The sequence below is a fragment of the Gadus morhua genome, chromosome 3 (genome assembly GCF_902167405.1).
Source record: "Gadus morhua chromosome 3, gadMor3.0, whole genome shotgun sequence".
NCBI lineage: Eukaryota > Metazoa > Chordata > Actinopteri > Gadiformes > Gadidae > Gadus > Gadus morhua.
This window is the reverse complement of record NC_044050.1, coordinates 9582105-9604801: the sequence shown is the minus strand read 5'-3', so window position 1 is coordinate 9604801 and position 22697 is coordinate 9582105. Positions and strand designations below refer to the sequence as shown.

At 40.6% G+C, this 22697-nt stretch overlaps 2 protein-coding genes across 2 annotated transcripts; both read left to right on the top strand.

The window, feature by feature from the left end:
- Positions 1 to 230: 230 nt before the first annotated feature.
- On the top strand, positions 231 to 11748 carry acer2 (alkaline ceramidase 2). The gene is made up of 6 exons (XM_030352909.1): positions 231 to 561; positions 981 to 1095; positions 2291 to 2432; positions 3424 to 3561; positions 8943 to 9080; positions 9386 to 11748. The coding sequence occupies exons 1-6, from the start codon at positions 448 to 450 to the stop codon at positions 9570 to 9572; spliced, it is 834 nt and encodes a 277-aa protein (XP_030208769.1). The 5' UTR covers positions 231 to 447; the 3' UTR covers positions 9573 to 11748.
- Positions 11749 to 12335: 587 nt separating this feature from the next.
- On the top strand, positions 12336 to 22389 carry LOC115541126 (tetraspanin-5). Its single transcript, XM_030352910.1, has 11 exons — positions 12336 to 12482; positions 12650 to 12815; positions 14323 to 14373; positions 15174 to 15320; positions 15718 to 15888; positions 16490 to 16615; positions 17896 to 17943; positions 19148 to 19264; positions 19614 to 19675; positions 19781 to 19833; positions 20151 to 22389. The coding sequence occupies exons 2-10, from the start codon at positions 12732 to 12734 to the stop codon at positions 19791 to 19793; spliced, it is 819 nt and encodes a 272-aa protein (XP_030208770.1). The 5' UTR covers positions 12336 to 12482; positions 12650 to 12731; the 3' UTR covers positions 19794 to 19833; positions 20151 to 22389.
- Positions 22390 to 22697: the final 308 nt, after the last annotated feature.

The window sequence follows — 22697 nt, the reverse complement described above, 5'->3', positions numbered from 1 at the left end:
ATAGTTTGAGAATAATAAAAATAAAGTTGGAGTCCAATCAACACCATCATTTAATTTAACCCACCAAATATAGCCTTATTGTCTTACATTTCCCAAAACGGGAAGGATGATCAGATACTTTACCTAAGACATCGATTACCCGCAAAAATAACTGAACTTGGAACAAAAACATTACTTTTAACCGTAGGCTTACTGCGCTTGCGCATTCCTAGGGGTGAAGAGTAGCGGAGGCTGGCTGTCATTGTGCTGTAGATAAACGTCACGACGCGGTTGCTCTAGCAAGGACCGTGGTATAAAATGCACGCCTACGTCGATTTATTTTTTATGTCACGCGTCTGGATGTTTATCAAACACTGCATCCTGCGCACATGATTCCGGGATTGCGTTTTCACCGCTGATATTCACTCGGTACCGCGGACACCCGTCTGCGCTGTCCCCTCCAGCAACATGTCCAGCGTTAATCTCATTTTTTGGGACCAGTTGCAAGCCGGTAGTTCGGACGTGGACTGGTGTGAAGGCAATTACCTTATTTATCCAAGCATTGCGGAATTTTACAACACGGTTCGTATTACTAACTTGTTGTCCTTCTCTCTGCACTTCGCTGTGACTTTTGGTTGTTGTTTTGTTTTGCACAATCTTTGTTTCTTTAGTATGTTCGATAATTATGATTGGAAACTATGTTGCTACCGGCGGATTGTTTTTCTTTCCACTGCATGGCGTTTTAAAGTTGTTTTATGCTACAAATGCAGATTTCTAGGATAGTACGCAGCATAAGTTGTCCTTTATGCGACTCTAAGCAGCTGGGATGTTTTCTCTTGAGTTCAAGTTGCACTCCCTTGATTTGTTTTTCTCGCCTCCTTTTGTCTATGTTGAAATCGGCAAAGAAGGCTCATCCTTTGTGCTGTTTTGGCATATTAATAAATATATATATATATCTGTTTGAACGTTTTGCTCACTTTTTTTTTCTTTTGCCATTTCAGATCAGCAACATATTGTTTTTTGTTTTGCCGCCTTTATTAATGTGCTTATTCCGCCAATACGCAACCCATTTCAACAGTGGGATATATCTAATATGGAGTCTTCTAGTGGTTGTTGGTAAGTTTACTGGCATATCAATACTGTGTGTGTGTGTGTGTGTGCGTGTGCGTGTGCGTGTGCGTGTGTGTGTGTGTGTGTGTGTGTGTGTGTGTGAGAGAAACTGCGGACAGACCGCACGTCTCGCTTTTCTTGAAAACTTGCAAGCCTAGAAATCAGATTTTGAAAAGTGACTACTAATAGAGAATATTGCTTTGCTGGCCAAGTGACCTTTGCACAAAACAGCGGATTATGTCTATTTAATTCCTTCCCAAACCCATCGATTAGTCGCTCTCTCCAAACAGGAATCTCTTCATAATTGGTTAACATAATGTTATAAGGTTTCTTCCTTTTCATGACAGCCATGTCAACGGTTATCGAAACAAAGCAGCTTTCACTCCAATATATGTTCACATACTCGGATGTAAAAACAATGCCTTAATGTTTAAATTGAACTCTTAAAAGCACACCCTATTTCATACAGTCCATGATTTCCACCATAGTCCAAATAGCCACTGCGACACTTTATTTCTTACTTTTGTTTACTCCAAAGATATTTGTTTCCATTCCAAATGATAATATTGAGGCTGAACTGTGAGTAAACTTTATCAGGCTGAGCAGGGCCATGTGTCTCAGATCAGCAGGACACCACCATGACAATTCCTTTAAACAACACAATCTCCTGTAATCAAAAGAAAACAGTTCTCACTGATAACAATAAGTCTGTCAGCCTTTTGATAAAAACATGAGGCACAGAAAACCTCATTATGCCATGAAACCGTTATGTCGTCAATCCAAATTCAAGTGAACAATTATAATAATATTTCAATATTTAAGTAAATTACAGTACACAAGCGGATCAGAATCGCATGAGGTTTGCATTCAGTCTGTCAAGTGCAATTTTTTATCTTTGCATACTGTCAATGCAGTGAAGCACTTTGCATGGCCATTTTGTTAGTCATAGTTTTCTTGAACGCACTACTTCTGTATACTCATTCATTTGTATAGCTTATGTAAAAGCATGCAGTTCAAATAACCCTTTTATTCATTTATAGCCATTTCTTTGATAGGCTGATATTTTTGTGATAGGCTGAGTAGATGTGTCAACTCAGGCTATCACAGTTGATCTGTGTCTATACCGCTTTTTGGGCTCATTAATTATTATTTAATAAAAAAGACATGTATTTTTAATGCATGCTGTTCTGTTGTGCCCCAGGGATCGGATCCACATACTTCCATGCCACTCTGAGCTTTCTGGGCCAGATGCTGGATGAGCTGGCCATCCTGTGGGTGCTGATGTGTGCCATAGCAATGTGGTTCCCCAAGCGATACCTCCCCAGGATGTTTAGGAAGGACCGGTAAGTGTCAGGACAGGACTCTGCTCAACAACTTCAGGAGCTACCTTGGGTTGTACCCCCTGCTCCGGTAGTATTGACATTAAGCTACTCTATAGTGTGAGACAGGATGCTGTATATTGTGCATCTTGTGGTTGGACAACCTTCCCATTTTGGCATAGACGATCTATACAGTAGCCCTCTTTTTTGATAGCAAATGCTGACAATTTAATGTTGCCTTTGTCAGGCACTAGAAACTACTGTTGTCTTTCAGCTGCAACAGTAGCCTACGCTTTCCTTGTAAAGATCAGCTGCTCTGGGATCTTCTATGACTACTACCACTACTACAAATACTACTGCTCCTCTTATGCTTCTACTGCTAATACTAGTACTACCACTAGCACTCCTACTATTACTTCTACCCCAACTTCCTGAGTTCTCTGTAGTATGCTGTTGGTAAATGTCAGGGATTCAGTGGTATTACAGTCCAGTTTAATTATAGATCTGGTAAAAATAGTGACAGCTGTTCAATAAAACTGCAGCACATGTCTTTACTTCTCTTTCCATTGTAATTGAGCCAGCAATACTGTTTCCTCTCCGCAGCCTTATATAAAAATACTTGTACTTGTAATGTGCTTAGAATTTGATTTGAGTTTTAAGTGTAGTCAAGTGCATAATAGGAGATAGTGCGCCTCACAATAAAGTAAGTAAAATGTCTAAAATCAAGATTTTGGGTCAAGTTTCTACTCAAATGAGTGACCTGAATGTCGTTATGAACGTTTATCATATATTCAAATGTATATGCAAATTGCCAGCTGAGGTTGAACATTTTCATCATTTTAATGTCCAACACGTAATGGTCAGATGCAAGGTTAAGGCCTTGTGAGGTCACAAATGTCCTCATAAACCTTGAACTTGGTGGTCCTGTTTATGGGGGTCACACACACACACGCGCGCACACGAACACACACACACACACACACACTTGAACAATGGCTCTCTCTCCTCTCTTCAGGACGAGGTTCAAGGTGGTGGTTGGCATCTTGTCGGGCATCACCACTGGGCTGGCCTTCGTAAAACCCGTGGTCAACGCCCTGTCCCTGATGACTCTGGGCATCCCTTGCACTGTGCTGCTCATCACCGAGCTAAGGAGGTCAGTTCAGTACAGTCACGTCCCCAAATCCTCCCCCATCAGCCTCGGTTTGTCTAGGAGTCATTTGGATGAGTTTTAAATATGTCATAAGCCAATACTTTACATACTTTACAGTACTCCCCCGAAATGATTATTGCTATGATTTTTAATCTTTTGTCAACACTTTTCTTTAAGTAAGCAAGGCAGGGCTTAGGGTGGAGGCAGGAGAATCCCTGAGCAGTGTCAAATGTTTAGACACATGAGCAAATTTATGTTATTAATGTGTTTTCTTTATCGTGGCTTCTTTTGTTTGGTTTCCTTCATGCGTGTCTTTATCGCAAATGATGTTTGCGGTGTTGAGTCATAGCAATTTTGCGTACAAGACAAACCTTGGTCACACATCCCTACCTACAGCAGACTTTACTTTACTTCTGGCACTCAACAATACAGCAAGATAACATGGTGTGGATAGTTGGTATGGCCGAGCAGTCGTATTTGTTCCGGTGGCTGGTTTCTTTGGCCTACAATAGATAGCCGGCGTGATAATGGTCCCCATTTGTACTTTTATTTGCAGTAAGCCATTTTAAGAGTAAGCTACGGGACGGTTCACCTCCCTGAATAAAATCTTTGGTCTATGATGAGGCGGATCAACTTTTGTTGTCTGTAACACACACCTGCCCGCACACACGGACGCACAATTACAGACTAAAAATTGGTCTATATTCTTGGTGTATCTATTCTTCAAGACCTAAATGACAGGGCTAATCCCAGCTGTTACGGTCAGCTATAATCATTAAAGAGACAGACACTCGTGTTGAAAGGTGGCCAGGGTTCAAGGCTGTGTAAGTGACCTAGTGTTTACCCTCTCCGGGGGTAATGTACTTTTGGTCCTGTACTCCCTATCCTGCAGGAAGCTATGATGTAAAAATAATGTTATTCAGCACTAAACAACACTCGGTGTGTGTGTGTGTGTGTGTGTGTGTGTGTGTGTGTGTGTGTGTGTGTGTGTGTGTGTGTGTGTGTGTGTGTGTGTGTGTGTGTGTGTGTGTGTGTGTGTGTGTGTGTGTGTGTGTGTGTGGTTTCTTCCGGTTTCCCACATTCCTACGTTTTCCTGGAAGTGCTGTCGGTTTCATTAGTCCATTGTTCACCTTTCTGCGGTTCTCAGCTAGAGACACAGCCTGTGAGGCTCCGACTGTTGGCTCAGACTGTTGTTCCTCTGTAGGGAGGGTTACTGGCGAACCCAGTCAGAGTGCCGGTGCCCTTTAGTTAACACATTAGAGGAACTCCCACCCTGGGGTGTCACTCTAGTTCACCAGAGCCTGGTGCACAACTTGTTCTTACTTGGGTTTGGAGGACAGAAGATTGAATGCCAAGTTAAAATAATAATTGGGGTATAGAAGACAAAAAAAAAGGACATTAAAGGGAAAATCTTGATGATTTCCGTTTTGATCTCTTTGACGTCACCCCACCTCAAGAAACGACAGTCCCCGTTACGCACACACAAGTGAGTTGAAGAAGGAATTTGTTGCGGTGGCTCCAACAAACCCTTTCTGGAGGAACCACCAATGCTGTGTGATGGAAACCGAGCACTAAATCTGCAGTGCTCGTGTTTTTATCGCATGGCAGGAATGTCGCCACCGAAACTCAGTTCTGCAAAGGCTTTTATCAGTGGACCATGGGCTCAATCACCGTTGTGTAACCTCATGCTATATATTTACTGACTCGACTGACATATATTTCATGCACATCTTTAGATCTTTGATATCGCAGATTTAATATTGTGGCTATTATTTTGCGTTTTGAGTTGGAAGTGATAAAGGCAGCTTTTGATGTTCATGGCCGATTAAGCAAAGCTTATTTGCAGAACAGTGTGTGTAGCAATGTCCTTGCGACACATCACCTAGGTGGCTTTTCTGTGCTCTTCCACAACACCCGACCCAGGGTGATGATGTTGAAAACGGGTTCATTGGAGCGTTTGAGGACAACGGTAAAGGTCCATGGAGATGGTGATCCAGGCTATAGGACGTCCTCCAGAGTGTGTGTGTGGGGACGGCTGGCTTATCCTGTGTGCATCGATGACTCCATGCACAACAAGTGTGCAGCCTCAGGGCGCACTCAGACTAGGCCATCTGTACCCCACGTTTTCCCCCTAAACTCTAGATCAGGGGTCGGCAACCCTAGGCACGCATGTCACCACTGGCACGGGGCAACATAATCATTGGCAGACTTATTTTATTATTATTGATTTTATTATTATTATTAAAAAAATTAACAGCATAATGCGGCAGCATAATCATTGCTACCGATTTTTTTTTTGGCAGTTTATTCTGTTTTGGGCATTTCCTCTCAGTGCAAATATGTTTTAATTAGTTACAGAAAGTAGTGTTCTGAAACGGGATCAAATAATAGTTTTTAAACCTATGTTGTGAGTAATGGAGAAGAACATTTTAAAATATTGTTGCAAGTTGCCTGTAAGCATGTGGATGGTTCCAGCATTCTCATATATTCTCGTTTTTTACATTTCTCACAATATGTTTTTGAATGAGTTTCTGACAATGTTTTTTTAAGATGGGACATGTGTAATTATAATTTGTAAACCCATGTTGCAAATATAACAACCAAAAAATTATTTAAAATGTTGATGCATGATTGTAGACTATATGGGATTAGTACAATTCCAGGTCTTCTGGAAAGGTTTTTGGTCGCTGTGTCATAATTCAGCTTAATTTTTTATATATCGTTGCTTAAGGCACGCTCATTAACGAGAAAATGTCAAACTCGCACTGCATGTTGAAAAGGTTGCTGACCCCTGGTCTAGATCGTTTGGCTAGTTTGAGCACGCCATCCGTACTCAAATACAGTTTAATTCCCTGGCCTGAGCACACTTCGGAGAGGTGTGCTCAGGCCACGGTAAAGATGCTAATGAGCCGACACGCGCACACAAACAGATACGCAACATGAGCTGGATGACGGATAGTCCATGCGACCCTTCTACCCCTATTGTTTATTAAACAATAAACTTGGCGGCAAGCGGTTCACGTTGGGGCGATAGCGAAGTTGAGTGTTTGACCCAAAATCCCCCGTTCGTCACGGCGCAGGCTTTCTTGGTTCACTGGAGAAGGCGGGGCTGCGCCGGAGTCTAAAACTCTTTAGAACAATTTGCATACTCCCAAATGTTTTTATTTTTTTATGAATGAATTAAAATAAGTTCACGTCTGAGTGTAGGCTACCAACGCGATTTAACTTTTTACAAGTGCAAAAAAATCGTACTTAAGTACGCTACAGGGCAACTATGCGCTCAGTGTAGTGATGACATATCAATATAAAATGATTGCAGCAATTTGCTTATTAATTATCATTCATCTTTTACGTGTGGAATGCAAGCATCCCCATTGTTCTCCAATCAAGATGTATGACAAGATTGTGTTTCTGTACTGCTTTCCTGCACCCTTTCCCTGATGCCTTAATGCCCTGTTCTCTCTCTCTGTCTCTCTGTCTGTCTTCTCTCTGCCTCTCTGCCTCTCTGTCTCTCTGCCTCTCTGTCTCTCTGCCTCTCTGCCTCTCTGCCTCTCTGCCTCTCTGTCTATCTGTCTCTGTCATGACTTACACATTTCAGTAGCATTGCACTTGGTAATCTGTGTTCCCACCCGTCACACACCCGTCACACACATTGAGTCAATAGTTTCCTCTGCCGTTTCTCGTTATCTCAACCCTTCTACAGCCATGCCCCACTAACAGCTCGCCAGCTGTTGTCGGTGGACAACATGTTGTCAGGTTGTGTAACGTTTACTGTCTCAATAGGCTTCACACACAACATTTTATGCCACACAACCCTAACCCTGAGCCCTCTGAAGAGGAACTCCCCAAACCCCTGGGGGGAAGTATCCCTGAAGAGGAACACAGAAGATGGAGCCCTATTACTAGGGAGGGTTAAAGGTGCACAATGTGCTGAATGGGCAGACAGTAAAAACCTAAAACAAAGCAGAAGCAAAGGTTATGTTGGATAAAGTCGACTTGACTTTGGTTGTTAGTAGGGATGCACTGAAATGAAAATTCTTAGCCGAAACCGAAACCGAATATACTGAAACAGTTGGCCGAAAGCCAAAACCGAATACCGAATGTGGCTTTTACAGTTTTTCATTCATTTTGCTTTAATTTTTCACCATTGCATAAACCAAACAATTAAATGTCCTTTATAAATATTTTTGTCTTGCTTTTCAATAAAAAAAATCAATTACAAATTTGATACAAAATATTTATTTAATACTGAACGTTTTCTTACATTCCAGCAAACCTTAGCAAGCATTTAAGAACAATGTACCTTTTAAATAAATGGGTAAAACATATATATATATATATATATATATATATATTTTCTTTTTTAATCTAAAATAAAAATGTTCGGTGTATTATGTTCGGCCTTTTTACTCCTTCGGCTGAAACCTAACATTATGTTTTGGGCCATTTTCGGCCGAACATTTTCGGTGGCCGAATATTCGCTGCATCCCTAGTTGTTAATGCTATTCTCCTCCTATACAGACCCTGGACATCCGTTGGTAGGTTAGAGTTGATTAAAAAACAAACTGACTTGGCTCTGCTCAGCCAGAGTGACTCCTTAGTTTTATAATAGCAAATACCAAACTCCTTGATTTGGTTCCTCCTCTTTCCTGTGTGTTTGTTGGCTAACTGACCAGCGGCCCTGTAATGTCACCGTGTGTTGTTGTCCAAGACGACAGGAGCATAAAAACATGTCCCAACCCAAAGTTCAGAGAGCAACGGAGCGGAAACTCTCAATATAGCCGTCCTCTATCTTTGATTCACACCAAGCATCTGCCACGGCCTCGGTGGGACCGGGGTGTCTTACACGTCTAAGAATAGCTGATCCTGATGGCCAGGAATGTCTGAGGGTGGGGAGGTTGCCGCGGTCAGACTGGACCAAAGCAGGCTGGGCGGACTCCAGACACAGGGCAGAACGTCAGGGCACTGAGGGTCAAGTCTCCACACTTGTCCTCCATTGTCTGTGGTTCATTCTGTCGGGAGCTTTAAGGAGGCAGTAGGGAGACTAGACACTGGAAAAAAGCAACTTTTCACTTTGCACAAAAGCAGACTGTACAACTTTTCAGAGTATCGTGTGTGTGTGTGTGTGTGTGTGTGTGTGTGTGTGTGTGTGTGTGTGTGTGTGATAGAGAAACTGTGGACAGACACTTGGATGCCTTAATATCCTATTTGGAGAAGTGACTTTCTATTAAGAGAACCATGCGTCTCTTGGCCAAGTGACCTGTGTAAAAAAAAAAAAAAAAGAACCATGCAAAACCCATGATGTTTATGTGATATATACCTCGTCTCCCTGCAGGTATATTAATCAAATGTGTGTTCTTGGTCTGTTGTTGTGGTGCTGGCAGGTGTGAGAACCTGAGGGTCTTCAAGCTGGGCCTAGTCTCTGGGTTCTGGTGGGCCCTGGCGCTGCTGTGCTGGCTCAGTGACAGGATATTCTGTGACATGTGGTCGTCTGTCAACTTCCCCTACCTGCACTGCGCCTGGTGAGCTTCACGCAGCACAACAGCCAAGAGGAAATGCATGCCACAAAGCTTTAAGTACTGTGCTTAACTGTTGAAACATGGGGTAAAGAACAAGTGAACTTAATGAGGTTAAAAGATAGATAAATGATAACCGAATACATTCATCTGAAACCTGGGAAAGAAAGTGCTGTTTCTGTTTTTCAAGAAGTAAAATTTGCCATATATACACCATGGAGAGACACATACAATGTCAATAAACAGGGGACTGTACACCGGGCTGGGACATTTGTCTCTCTAACAGGTTCTCTTATACCCTCCCTTTCCAGGCACATCCTGATCTGTCTGGCCTCCTATCTGGGGTGCGTTTGTTTCGCCTACTTTGATGTGGCCACCGAGGCACCTGAGCGGGGGCCCGTCATCATGTTCTGGCCTAATGAGAGCTGGGCTTTCATAGGCGTCCCCTACGTCAGCTTCCTCTGCGTCCAAAGGAAGTCAGCCATCAAGGTGACATGAGCTGTGAACCCACAGCAGGCAAATGTTCACACGAAGCAAGTCCTCACAGGACAAAAGTCCTCGCAGTACACAAGTATTCACCCGAAGCAAGTTCTCACAGGACACAAGACCTCACAAGACCCAAGTCACAAGAAGCAAGTCTTCACAAACCCAAGTCCTAAAAAGACATCAGTCTTCTTGACCTGGTAAAATGGAGTGAAGCGGCGGGCTGAAACAGGCGCAGGGAATTAGTTATGCACCATACACCCTTGAATATGATTGGATGTTGTAAGAGATATGTATATGGCCTGTACTAATGATTTAACCCCTAGGCCTGTTTTCCTTATTCTTTGTATGACGAACAGTACCATTAATGCAATCTGCTGCCAAAGCACAAGAGCTACACCAGGATCGTCCGTATTGACAACATAAAAAGGTTTATCAGACCTGAGAAGTGCACACTGTGAGTGGAGGGCACGTATGGGAAATCATGTGTTCTGGTTAGAAATAGAAGAAGGTGAAATCAGGAGATAATTCAGGTCAATCTCCTGCATGGTATGAACCGCCATTTTGATATTCCTGTAGCATCCAATTGATGCACTTTAATGATTGTGGAATCCTGATCAGGTCAATTCTGACTTAACATTGTATTGATTAACCCCCCCAAAAGTGTTAGTTTGATACTTCTGCAAATGTTTCTTTAATTATAGATCTATAGTTTTAACAGTATTTCAAGTGTACGCTTAGAGGAGAATCATGATTCTTGTTTCCTTTTGTCTGTATTTGTGTGTGACTACAAGGGAACATTTCTGCTTTAAGAAAAAATCATCAGGTCTGGTGCGTGTGTAGCTGCCGACTCACGCTTGATGAAATACTTGCTGGTAGTATTTCATATGTTTATTTAAGATATATCTGTATATTCTATATTTTTGTCAAGGTTTGTATGTTCATTGTTGGTACTTATTTTTTTTTACAATGCTCCAAAACTAGCATTGTGAGTTGTAAAAAAAATACCAAAACAATTATTAGCTGTTCATAAGTTAGTCAGGGTATAACTGACTTTCGAGAAGATTTAATCAAGTTTTATTTCTGAACAATGTTAATCATGCATGTATTAAAGTTTTCTAAGAACCATATTTATGCAATACTTTATAATGAAGGATTCCTGCATTAATACTAATTCTATATTTTTTAAGCATCTCACCTATGTCACATTCATGTTTGTATCTGCAACCATGGGTTTTGTAACAGGAGGGGCAAAATATCGTTAAACTAACCATCCAGGCAGGGTACTGACCCCTGCCAGACTTGAGTTGAATTCTCAGGAACAGGCCGAGATAGCTGAAGTACATTGGATTCTGGTTTAAGGTTTGCTGATCACTCTGCGCTTCTATGTGCCCGTCCGATTTAGATCCAAGATGCGTGAGTTTGCCGTACAATGGAAGAATGTAGGATTACAAAAGTACAAAAACAATTCTCTGAAAGCAAATTTAAACACCAAAGGTTGTGTTATTGGTTAATCTCATACTTTTACAGAAGTGAATCTAGCTCAAAACTATGTGCATGTTTATCACTTTTAACTAGTTTTCTATTTATTTGTGTTAATTAATGGGAAGGAAACACATTTTCTGTAATCTTTCCTGATTTCCCCTTTATTAGTCAAGTTCTTATTTTTGTAAACAAAGGAACAATTAAAACTCCTACCTGCATGCTTTTTTGCAATATTTCAACACATTCTTTGTTGTACTACATGAATGTTATTATTTTAAGTAGAGTATGAATATAAAACTATGGAAAGTAAAGCATGTGTGTCAAATCATTTTGATAGATTATGTGTGAAATTAAAGTGATATTGTTGTTAAGCTATAATTCAGGAATACCACACAGTAAAGGCCTACCTCATTGTTGTAGTGTACATTATTCCTGTATCTCATTCAAATATACCCAATACTTTTGAAAATAGGACATTGAGAAAAAAATATACAGGGTTTATTTACGTAGACTATCTTTCTTCCCCCGCTTCTAAGAATAGATCAAAGAGTCAACAACGGTTACAATGGATTGGGTTATGTGTTTGTATAGATTTTCCCTCTGTACCTGAAATAGGACTGAAATAAATATATATTTTGATAATGTTGATCAATATTTGTAACAAGACTATAGGAATATGTAATGCAATAAATTGAAATACTCAATATATTATATTGTTTCCTTATCTCCGATAATAAATGCATAGCATTGAATTGCATTAATTTGAAACATTCACACTTTCAAACACAACTTTTCCCCCACCTGTTCTTGCATTATATCAGTAATCATCCTGGAGCTGCCATATTATGCCACCAGGGGGCGATTATATCCTACATAGATTTATGAATGCGCCCATGCTTATTTACAATGTGTTCAGAAAGAGGAATTTCCATTCAAGATTATGGAGATTATACATAATTGTCTGGCCGTGGCATTCATTATGTGACAAGTTTAAAATGACAGGTTGTTCTAAGAAAGTAGTTATGGAAGTCATATTGCGCAATTCCTGATGGCATTATTGTTTATAAATAATAGCTACAAATGAAGTAACAATTCCTGTATAAAAATATTAATTATAATAATGACCAATGACGATCAATGATCTCAATATTAACGTGTTATTTTAGATAAAAATGTTGTACTTCACTGCAGACATTAACAGAATAATATAAACATAGACGATGTTCGAAAAGTTCTGGGGTAAAGGCATGAAAGTGAGCGGTCGGATCGCCACCGTTAGAGGAGGAAGTCCCGCCCCTTCGGTTCTCCTGCGGGCCTCTATTCGCTCCCCAACAAGTCACAGAAACAACAGCAGCCGTATCGAGATAATGGATCAGAGCGCACACATGCGGTTTTAATCGGGGTTGCTTCAGTGGAATATATTTTTCTCGGTTGTTTGAGGTGAGCCGTTTACAGCTGGAAGGGGAAACAAACACATCGGCGAGGAACACATTGAATCGACATCCCTCCCCTGCGTCATTTAGACACATTTTGTCCATCGACATGCAAGATGTCCTTCATAATTAAACGCTAACGTGTTATTAACGACGCGTTTGTCGCTCTTGCAGCGGGCGGATCGAGAGCGGCCGAATCTGTCAACACATACATGTGATTCGTTGTAAAGCGTGGCACATTAGTCAAGGCGTCCAGATGATGTCAGGGAAGCATTTCAAGGCTCAAGAAGTCAGTTGCTGCATCAAATACTTCATATTTGGATTCAATATCATATTTTGGGTAAGTAACCTACCGCAGAGACCTGTTTGTGGCGTTTAGCTCCGTGCCATCTCAAGCATAACTGGGAAAGATCTCCCTCCCGACCCGTTAGTCCGTCCTCCCCAGTCTGTCTTTTGTTTATTTGTGCATGAAAGATAACTTGCGCATCAGGCCATATGGACATATTGTGTTGTGTTCGCTGCTGTCGGTGCATTCCATTGTCACCACAGATGAACCACTTCCTTTCATTGTTTCATTTTATTACACATTGCTGACAATGATCGCTATTACATGTCGATGATGATGCATTGATACTTCGCTCAAATAGCCTCTCTTGTGCTCTGCACATATTAAGCGATTGTTTATCCCAAACAGTGTAAAAAGTGTAAATGTAGTAGGCCTTGTTATTTGTATAAATTATTATTTGTGTGTGTTGTCATCAGCTAAAGCCAGTAAACATACATTTTCTGGCCTATCCAACATGTATTTCAATACATGCATTTATTATAATAATATATAATTATTATTATATATAAAATATAATATGATCACTATAGTGCCATCAGGGTATTCACATTATCCATCGATTTACAGCTAACCGTACACCAAGTTTAGTATAACAGACATTAACCTATCTGACACAATCATTACGTCAGATCCAGATACGTTCTATATATTATAGTAATATTGAAATAACACAAAGGCTAAATTAATTCTCTAAATTAAGACTTCTAGTCTATCTCACAAATGGCGGGGGAAGCTTGGATTGACCTCTAGGGTCTTACTGAGGGAGCGACCAAGAACTGAGACTTACTTTTCTGCAGTATTCAAACTTAAAATGCGCTTACGAGTCATATTTGTGTCTCCAAAAATATATGATAAGAGACAGTTTGAGGCATTTAAAACTTCATATCATCAAATTAATCCCTTAACACGCAATAAAAACACTGTTACTACTGTTCATTTTTGGGGGGATTTCAGTCATCATTCATGAATCATGAAAGACTTCATGTCTTTTGAATTACGCTGCACTTGACCTTTACAGATCTCATACAATCCAGCATTGTCAGTCATACACACGTTTCCTCAAATGAAAACAAGTGTGGCCAATCTGACTATCTCTCTCACATGGCCCAGCAGAAATGCTCAGATGATTACTGTCCTGAGATACACAACAACAGACAGCTAAAGAAAAATAACTGCCGGTCTCTCCTCTCTATCCCCTACATATCAATTTTTTCTCTCTCTCTCTCTCTCTCTCTCTCTCTCTCTCTCTCTCTCTCTCTCTCTCTCTCTCTCTCTCTCTCTCTCTCTCTCTCTCTCTCTCTCTCTCTCTCTCTCTCTCTCTCTCTCTCTCTCTCTCTCTCTCTGTGTGTCCATAAACTCTGGGTCTGTCTATTCTCTCTATGTCTCTACCTCATCATCATTGTCTTCATTTCTCTCTCTGTCCCTATACTCTGGTTCTGCCTATCCCCTCTCTCGGTCTCACACTCTCCCTCTCCTCTGTCTATCTGCTTTCCCCTCTCAGTTACTCGGTGTGGCTTTTCTTGGCATCGGATTGTGGGCATGGAGTGAGAAGGTGAGTTTTATTAATGAGCTATGATTCATTATTCATTCAATCTATTCAATGTCCTCGTCGGTATAGATTGCCACTCTTTAGCGACTTTCGATAAATTAGTGGTGACGAGCGCAGTCGCCCGGCTCGGTCGTAGACTTTACGATCAACCTGAATCCCGAAGGAGAGAGACGCGAGGTGAGCTCATGCTGCTGCTGCTGCCGGCTTTACTGAACCACGGAGGAATGTTCTGCTGTCGTGTGGGAAGCCCTTCTGCACAATGACTTGTGAATGAACCATAATACACACACTCTCTGTGTTCTGAGTGTGGGCGGAGTCGCCCTAGTATACTTGACCACAGTTCACAGTTGTATACAGTATCTGAATTGACTGTATTTTATAGGCCGAGCCGTACATGTTGAATTATATACAGATAATACATGATGTCTGTTACCCTGCTCCTCAGTGCAGTTTATAGTCAATTAGTACAATGTAGTATGCGACATAAGTACATATACTACAGTACGATATACTGTATGAGTGTATATATATATATATATATATATAAATATATAATATGCATTGAAGTAAATCATATGATATAATATTAATATGCAATTGAATTACATCATATGATATAATATGCAATTCAAGTACATCATATGATATAACATGCAAGTACATAAAATAACTTTGTGGTCAGGTCACGCGATTTACTCCAATCGGGTCCTCACATGGCATGAGAACATAAAGCCTGTGTGTCCAATTTATATCTGTGTTCAAACTGGAAACTTGCTCATCTGTGTTCCTCTCTTCCTCTGCAGGGGGTTCTGTCCAACATCTCGTCCATCACCGACCTGGGGGGCTTCGACCCGGTGTGGCTGTTCCTGGTGGTGGGCGGGGTGATGTTTATCCTGGGCTTCGCCGGCTGCATCGGCGCTCTGCGGGAGAACTCCTTCCTGCTCAAGTTTGTACGTGGGCAGCCTCCAGGTCTCTGCACGTCATGTGATCACACATGTGACCGATGAGACTTTAAAGTCACAAAAACAGATTTTGAGAGGAAGAATGAGCTGTGGCACTTGTGTTGCTTACAGAATGTATCTGCTTGGATTTGGTGCTACTGTGTACCCATAGTTTGCTCAACGCTAAGCCATGTTGTTTTTAGCCCTGCGCTACTCTGCACTCTTTTCTTGTCTGGTTGTTCTTGGGAACTCGCTGGTGCAGCGCTTACATCCGACATTTTCTTTGGAGTTGCCTAAATATTGATTGTATGCTTAGATTGTGCTCAGTCTCGCCCGGAATTTGCTTAGGGTGAGAGCAGAGTTGCTAGCTAAACAGCCGACAGCACTAAGTATAATTGCATTTCAGTTCTCGGTGTTCCTGGGCATCATCTTCTTCCTGGAGCTGACGGCCGGGGTGCTGGCCTTCGTGTTCAAGGACTGGATCAAGGACCAGCTCAACTTCTTCATCAACAACAACATCCGGGCGTACCGGGACGACATCGACCTACAGAACCTCATCGACTTCACCCAGGAATACGTGAGGATGGGCTGTTGAGGCTTCATGTATCTCTGCAATGCACTCGTCTATCTAGAGACAAGTCCACGTCGGACGTTGTACAGTTTGGTCCCCCGTAACAATGGTGGGCCCTGGTGCAGTGTTGTCCACAAACATCAAATCAGCTGAAGGATGTGTCTGTAGGTCTATCGATTGACGCAGAGCAAAGCTTTGAGCCTTAGAACACCAAAGTGGTCTAGTTGTGCGTCCTACAATTGAGAGCTTTCTCCAATGTTAAAGCAATAAAATAAAACAACCGGAAAAAGTAGAAGCTTAAATGTTGTATTACTGATCATTTAATATGTGTGTTTATTCGATTTGTACGGCTTCCACCTTCTTAGCATTGTAGTTCATTATTTTTATCTGGCATGTTAAAACATTTTTTTTAATTTTCAATGGGCTTTGATGGAGCTTATTATTATAATTTTTAGCGATTGTACTGAGGTGTGTGTGTGTGTGTGTGTGTGTGTGTGTGTGTGTGTGTGTGTGTGTGTGTGTGTGTGTGTGTGTGTGTGTGTGTGTGTGTGTGTGTGTGTGTGTGTGTGTGTGTGTGTGTCGGTTCTTTATCTTGTGTCCTTAACAGTGGGAGTGCTGTGGCGCCTTTGGGGCTGACGACTGGAACTTGAACATCTACTTCAACTGCACAGACTTCAACCCCAGTAGGGAGAAGTGTGGCGTGCCTTTCTCCTGCTGCACCAAAGACCCGGCGGTAAAACCCTCTCCAGAACCTCCCCAAGACTTCAACTAGCCTCCCCAAGACTTCTCCTAGCCTTCCCAATACTTCTCATAGCCTCCCCAAGACTTTTCCTAGCCTCCCCAAGACTTCTCCTAACCTTCCCAAGAATTATCCTAGCCTTCCCAAGACTTGTCCTAGCCTTCCCAAGACTTATTCTAGCCTTCCCATGACTTATCCTAACCTTCCCATGATTTATCCTAGCCTTCCCAAGACTTCTCCTTGTCATGACTTCTCCTAACCTTCCCATGACTTCTCCTAGCCTCCCCATGAATTCTCCTAGCCTTCCTATGATTTCTCCTAGACTTCCCAAGACTTTTCAATGTCTTCCCAAGACTTCTCCTAGCCTTCCCATCAGTTTTTTGGTACAGACTTAAAACCACGATGTCTGCAGTCTATCTGTAGGCAGTCATGAGCAAGATTCCGACCTCCTACCAGTTCCCAACGTTATCTGAATCCATTCACTGTAGGGGGCTTTGGGAAAACTAATCTGCCAAATGGGTAAATTAAAGTTTAAGCTTTTAGTTATTAAAATCTGTAAATATATGGATTTCAATATGTTAATATTACGTACAAGAATGATACAACTGTGGAATACAGAATCCCTATGTATTATAGTTTGAGTATATATCTAATATAGTATAACTGTTTCAGTATAGTTTATAGTAAGGCCAGGCTAGCATCCTGGAGTGCTGGCATGTTGAAGGGGATGGTCTTTATCCTGTGCCCTGTCACTGATAGCAGAGCAGCTATCTGTGTCCTGATGAGGCCCAGTAGACCCAGGCAGCTCTTCAGCTGTCATCAGCCCTGGTCTGAACCCATGACTTCCAGTCCCTCTCTGCTATGTCCGCACACGCCAACAGAAACAAGAGTTTGGAAGTGGTTGGAAGGAAGGCCGTTTATCTGACGGCTTGGGGATTTCTTTTTTTATTTGTTCTTTTAAAACAAAGAAAATGTCCACTCATTATGCTGAGTAAGGTCCTGGTTCTGCTGCAGTAAGACAGACATAACTTGTATGGAAGAACATCAGTTTTTGTTTCTGTTTTTGATGGCCTATTGAGAAGTGTCTAGGATAATCTATCCTAGTCCTCAAGTAACAACAAAAGTTAAGAAAAGGCTATAAAGGGTTCCATTGGTAAATGTAGTTAAATGTCGTACAGTATTTGTGTCCTTCTAAATGGTCACCACAAGGATATTAGGGTTTGAAGAGAGGCACATTGGTCTGTTGAATAATATAATATTCTTTCTCTCTACAGGAGGATGTCATCAATACACAATGTGGCTATGATATCCGAGCCAAAACGGTGAGTCACATCATCACACACTTTAAGAAAACCCCTCTTAAGGCAGCCAATGGAACCTTTGAAACAAGGATTCTAGAACATTCTGCTGGAACATTCTAGTCAGAGTAGGAGTTGTGTTGTTCTAGCTGGGCATGGCCCACTGAGGTCATCAGGTACTCCGCCCTGAGTACAATATTGCTCTTATAGCTTGCTCTCCCCCTAAAAGAAAAGGCTACTGGGCCAGTCCTGAGCCCAGTCTTGGCTTTAGCATGACTCATAATAAAGATATGCAGTTTTCCCCCCTTTCCCCCAACCCAACCCAACCCATCTTCTGCTTCGGCCGTTACATTCCATATTGAAAATCCATTTTCAAAATTGTGTAAAATTTTATAATGTTTTCTTTTTAGTACTTGCTACTTTATTTCAGCCCACCTGAATTTGACTTCAGGAGGGGTCATAGGTTAGGATCACTGTGATGGGGTAACAGGTTTTCTGATGAAATAAATATACTATCACAGGAATGTCAAATTCCTTGATATTTGAGATCGAAACAATAAATTATTACGAATTGTAGGTTTAGTTGGTCTTTTTCTTTTAACAACTCTCTGCTGCAATACATTTATTCACTCACTGTCACTAGTATGAATGATCTAGTAAAAAAAAAAGTTATTTTATCATATCAAAGCGTCCAACCACACGGACACAAACTGTGAAAAACATTGAACATAATGCTGCTCATTCTCATTCGTGATCCAAATTACATAAAAACTTCTAGTTCTTCTAAACCTCTAGAGGAAACCCCGTTACTATAACAACCATAAATACATCCACCAACAGCTGTAACCCCACAGTATCTGTTAGTGTCGGTGTGGTGTAACATGTCATTATCTAAGCCACCGCTTGTTTGAGGAAAAACATGCTCAGGAAAAGTCTTTGGAACAAGTGGTTTCATAGAGGATTTCTAGCAACAAATACTTGATTATAATAGATGGTCATTATATATTCCCACAGCACTTAAAATAAATCTTTGAAAGACATAAAACACATTCATTCATAATCATAACAATGATTAAAAAGTTTAATTAATTTACAGTATGTGTTATCTGTATAACCGCTACAACGATGTTCTTGCGTGTTGGTGTGATGTGTATGTCTACTGTATGTGTGTGTATGTCAATGTGTCCATATGTGTATGTGATATATGTGTGTGTCCTTCTGTTGTCAGGACTCTGAGCAGAGGACCTTCATCTACATCAAAGGCTGTGTTCCTCAGTTTGAGAAGTGGCTGCAAGACAACTTGACGGTGGTGGCAGGAATCTTTATAGGAATAGCATTACTACAGGTGGGGAGTCAATCAGAACCTAATGCGCTAGGTCGGGGTCTTTGTGGTTGGGGGTTCTAATAACTATCTAATATTAGTGGTTGCATCATAATTCTATCATACACTATTATTGGTTATATTGATTTGTATATCGGTATCCATGCCTATAATTCAAATATAATAATAGCAGTAGTGTATTAATAATTCTAATATCCCTAATTATGTACATAATAATTCCTTTATGATGTAAAGGAAGGATTTAAATATAGACTTTATTATAATATTTCCGTAGAAATAATGATTACATGTCAATAATTATTTTGCATTCATAATGACGATATTGTTATGTTTCTCGGTTTTTCTTTCGCAGATATTTGGGATCTGTCTAGCGCAGAATCTAGTGAGTGACATTGAAGCAGTCAGAGAAAGCTGGTAGGAACCATTTCATTCTTTCAGATGCTGCAAAACAAAATAGAATTAAACTTTGCCCTATAATATCTCGAGCTGCTCTGACATTTTTATTTTTCTATCCTCCAGTTTGTTCACCTAGCATTTAAGGATGCATCTGAGATGCTAACAGGAAGTACCAGGTAAGGTCATATGCAAACTTTATATAATCTGTGTCTTAAGGAAGATAAAATACCATGTACTTTATTATTCCAAGATGAAAATGAGGGTTTCACATAAAATAAAACATAAAATATTGATATAATCACAATAAGGGTGATTATATTAGAAATTTAAAAATCTTTAAAATAAAGACAGTTGAGGTAGGCATTAATCAAAGTGATATGCAACTTCATTACTTGACATTATTGGCAGAAGTGTCTGAGAGACTTTAAAGGATTCATTCTATATTCATCAGGTTTAACAGGGTAATGATATATATATGGTATTCACTCCACAGAGGTCAGCAGTTGGACGCCAGCTGCCCGGGGGATTTCAAACTGACGTTATATGGGCTATGTCCAGACTGAGCCAAATCTCATGGTAATGATTATTTTGTTAAAGTCCTACATGTGATTCCCTTTTAGAAGGAAGCACAAGCTCTAAGAACTCTACCACAAACAAACAAAAAATCCACTGTATTATAACGCCAACGTATCACCAATGTAAGCCGCAGGTATGATTGTAAAGTTGCTATAGTGATTATGGTTGATGTAGCAGATGTGGAGATGGGGGAGGGGAATCTTTATCGTGCGTACAGAAGACTGATTTAAGGGGCTGTACTTCCTGTGTGTAGTAATGATAACAGGGAGGGCTTTTGGGGAGGTCTTAGCGGTGGTGCTTTTATGCTCTATGACTTCTTCTACCTATGTCCAGTTTTTTGTTGGTTTGTTGGTTTGGTTTTACCGCTGAACCTGGGGGGGAGGGTGGGGGGGCTGTGTACAAACGTGAAGTGATTCTAGAAACGCATGCCTCTTGTCTGTTGATAGGACATTGGCTCTCTTAACCGAGTTACCTTAATGTCAAGTATTTTAAAAAAGTGTTTGTAAGATAACTAGTGTAGAGCGACATGGCCGATTAGCACTTTTAAAAATGTCACTGACATTATATTTTCTTCAGTTATAACGGAACAAACTGAGCTAGTATTAGGACCTGTAACTCTATATGAACACTAATTCTAACTTCAGTAGCACCATCAAATACTTACACAAACGTGATCACTTACTAGAAACACAGGCCTGTTTTGGGTGACTTTTGAACAAGCTCATTGTGTGCCAGTTTTCCAGTTGCTATATGCTATCACCTCTTTCCCTTAACCATAACCTACCAGGTGTACTTCGTAGCTAGTTGCAACATACAGCAAGTTGTGTCTAGATCTCACAGGAAAGTCCCAAAAAACCTTCTTTCAATATTCTGTTGATATATGCCTATATAGGCTATATAAACCTAAATGATGCTTGAAGCACCTTATTTAATTCTAGGCATATTTCATCACACTGATGCAAAACGTGTATCTAGATAACATGCACCCAAATAAAACAAGCCATTAAACGTGTACTTTTTTAGTTTTCAACTATTTGAATTTAACATAGCTTGCCCACAAGAGGGCACACTTTCCTCAAACACCTCATTCGACCCGCCTTTGCTTAAAATCCAACTTTGTCCCTTTTCTTAATAAAGGATTTGTATTTCGGCCCATCCCCTATATATCATGTACTGTATGTAGAGTATTTCATTCAACTACCAACTTGAATTTATTCATTTATTTTGACTGACATATATTAATTTCTCCTCATTTGTCGTTGATCAAACCTGCCTATGTGAGTGTTTACCTGCATTTGATGTGTTTGTGCTTTTATTATTTTTAAACTTGGGAAAGGATCGTCAACTCCATAATATGTTTTGACCAAAATCATAATTTCGCTATTTTAACTTCTTATGAAAATGTATCTGTAAGAAAAGTGTTTTCCACCAGCTCATATACTATAGCTGGAACAGCCATTATGGGAAGTGCGCTACCTCCAATTTGGAAGCGACATGAAACAAGCTGAGGAAAAATATATAATTTGTAATAATAATAATAATTACAAATTATACATTTTTCCTCAGCTTGTTTCATGTCGCTTTCAAATTGGAGGTAGCGCACTTCCTAACTTCAAGAATAAAAGCAACAGTTCAATGGAAAGGCTGACATTGCAGGTATTATTCTTCAGGATGTGTATTGATTTGGGCTTTCAACCTCCAGACAAAAGGTACTGGGTTATAATCCCATTCAAGCATCCTAACCTGTAAGCATCCTGGAGCACGATGCCTCAACCCTTCTCCTTAACGATATGTCTCTGAAGTCACTCCAAGTGACTCTGGATTCATGCAAATGACACCTAATTAGTGAACAGCCGTCTCTGTGCTGTGGGGATGTTTCTCACGAGATGTTTACAATTCATGAACTCGGTACTGTTGAATATCCCCCCCCTCTCCCTTCCCCTTTCAAAGCCTGATATGATTGTTGTGGGTCTTTACCACCATGTTATTCCTGACCACCGTGTGCCATACGTGTGACGCTGCCATACTCCTGATTGTATTTTGTGTTCCGTTGCCAAGGTTTCATGTGTGTCGCAAACCCGTGTAAATTAGCCTAGCTCTAAGGGGAAAGATGTAAATATATCTCAATAAATGTGGATCTTTCTATATAACGAGGACTGAAGCAGTGTGTTCTGTTCTTATTGTGCATATGTCGTTTATATCTTTCTGTGTAAATGAATTCAATTGCAAATTATACAACGTTGAAAAACATAGGCCTAACCATTATAATATTTAGGGAAAGTAATTAACACAGGAAATAGCCTACCCATGTTAGAATTCCTGTGTTTAGGTTTAGTAAAGCACAGTTACCTATTGCCACAAAGAAGCTTCCTATTATAGGAGGTGTTCATCTGAACGTTGGTAGAATAAACACCTGGAAATACCCACACTTGGGATGATGTCATCGTGCTGCGTTATCTATTGC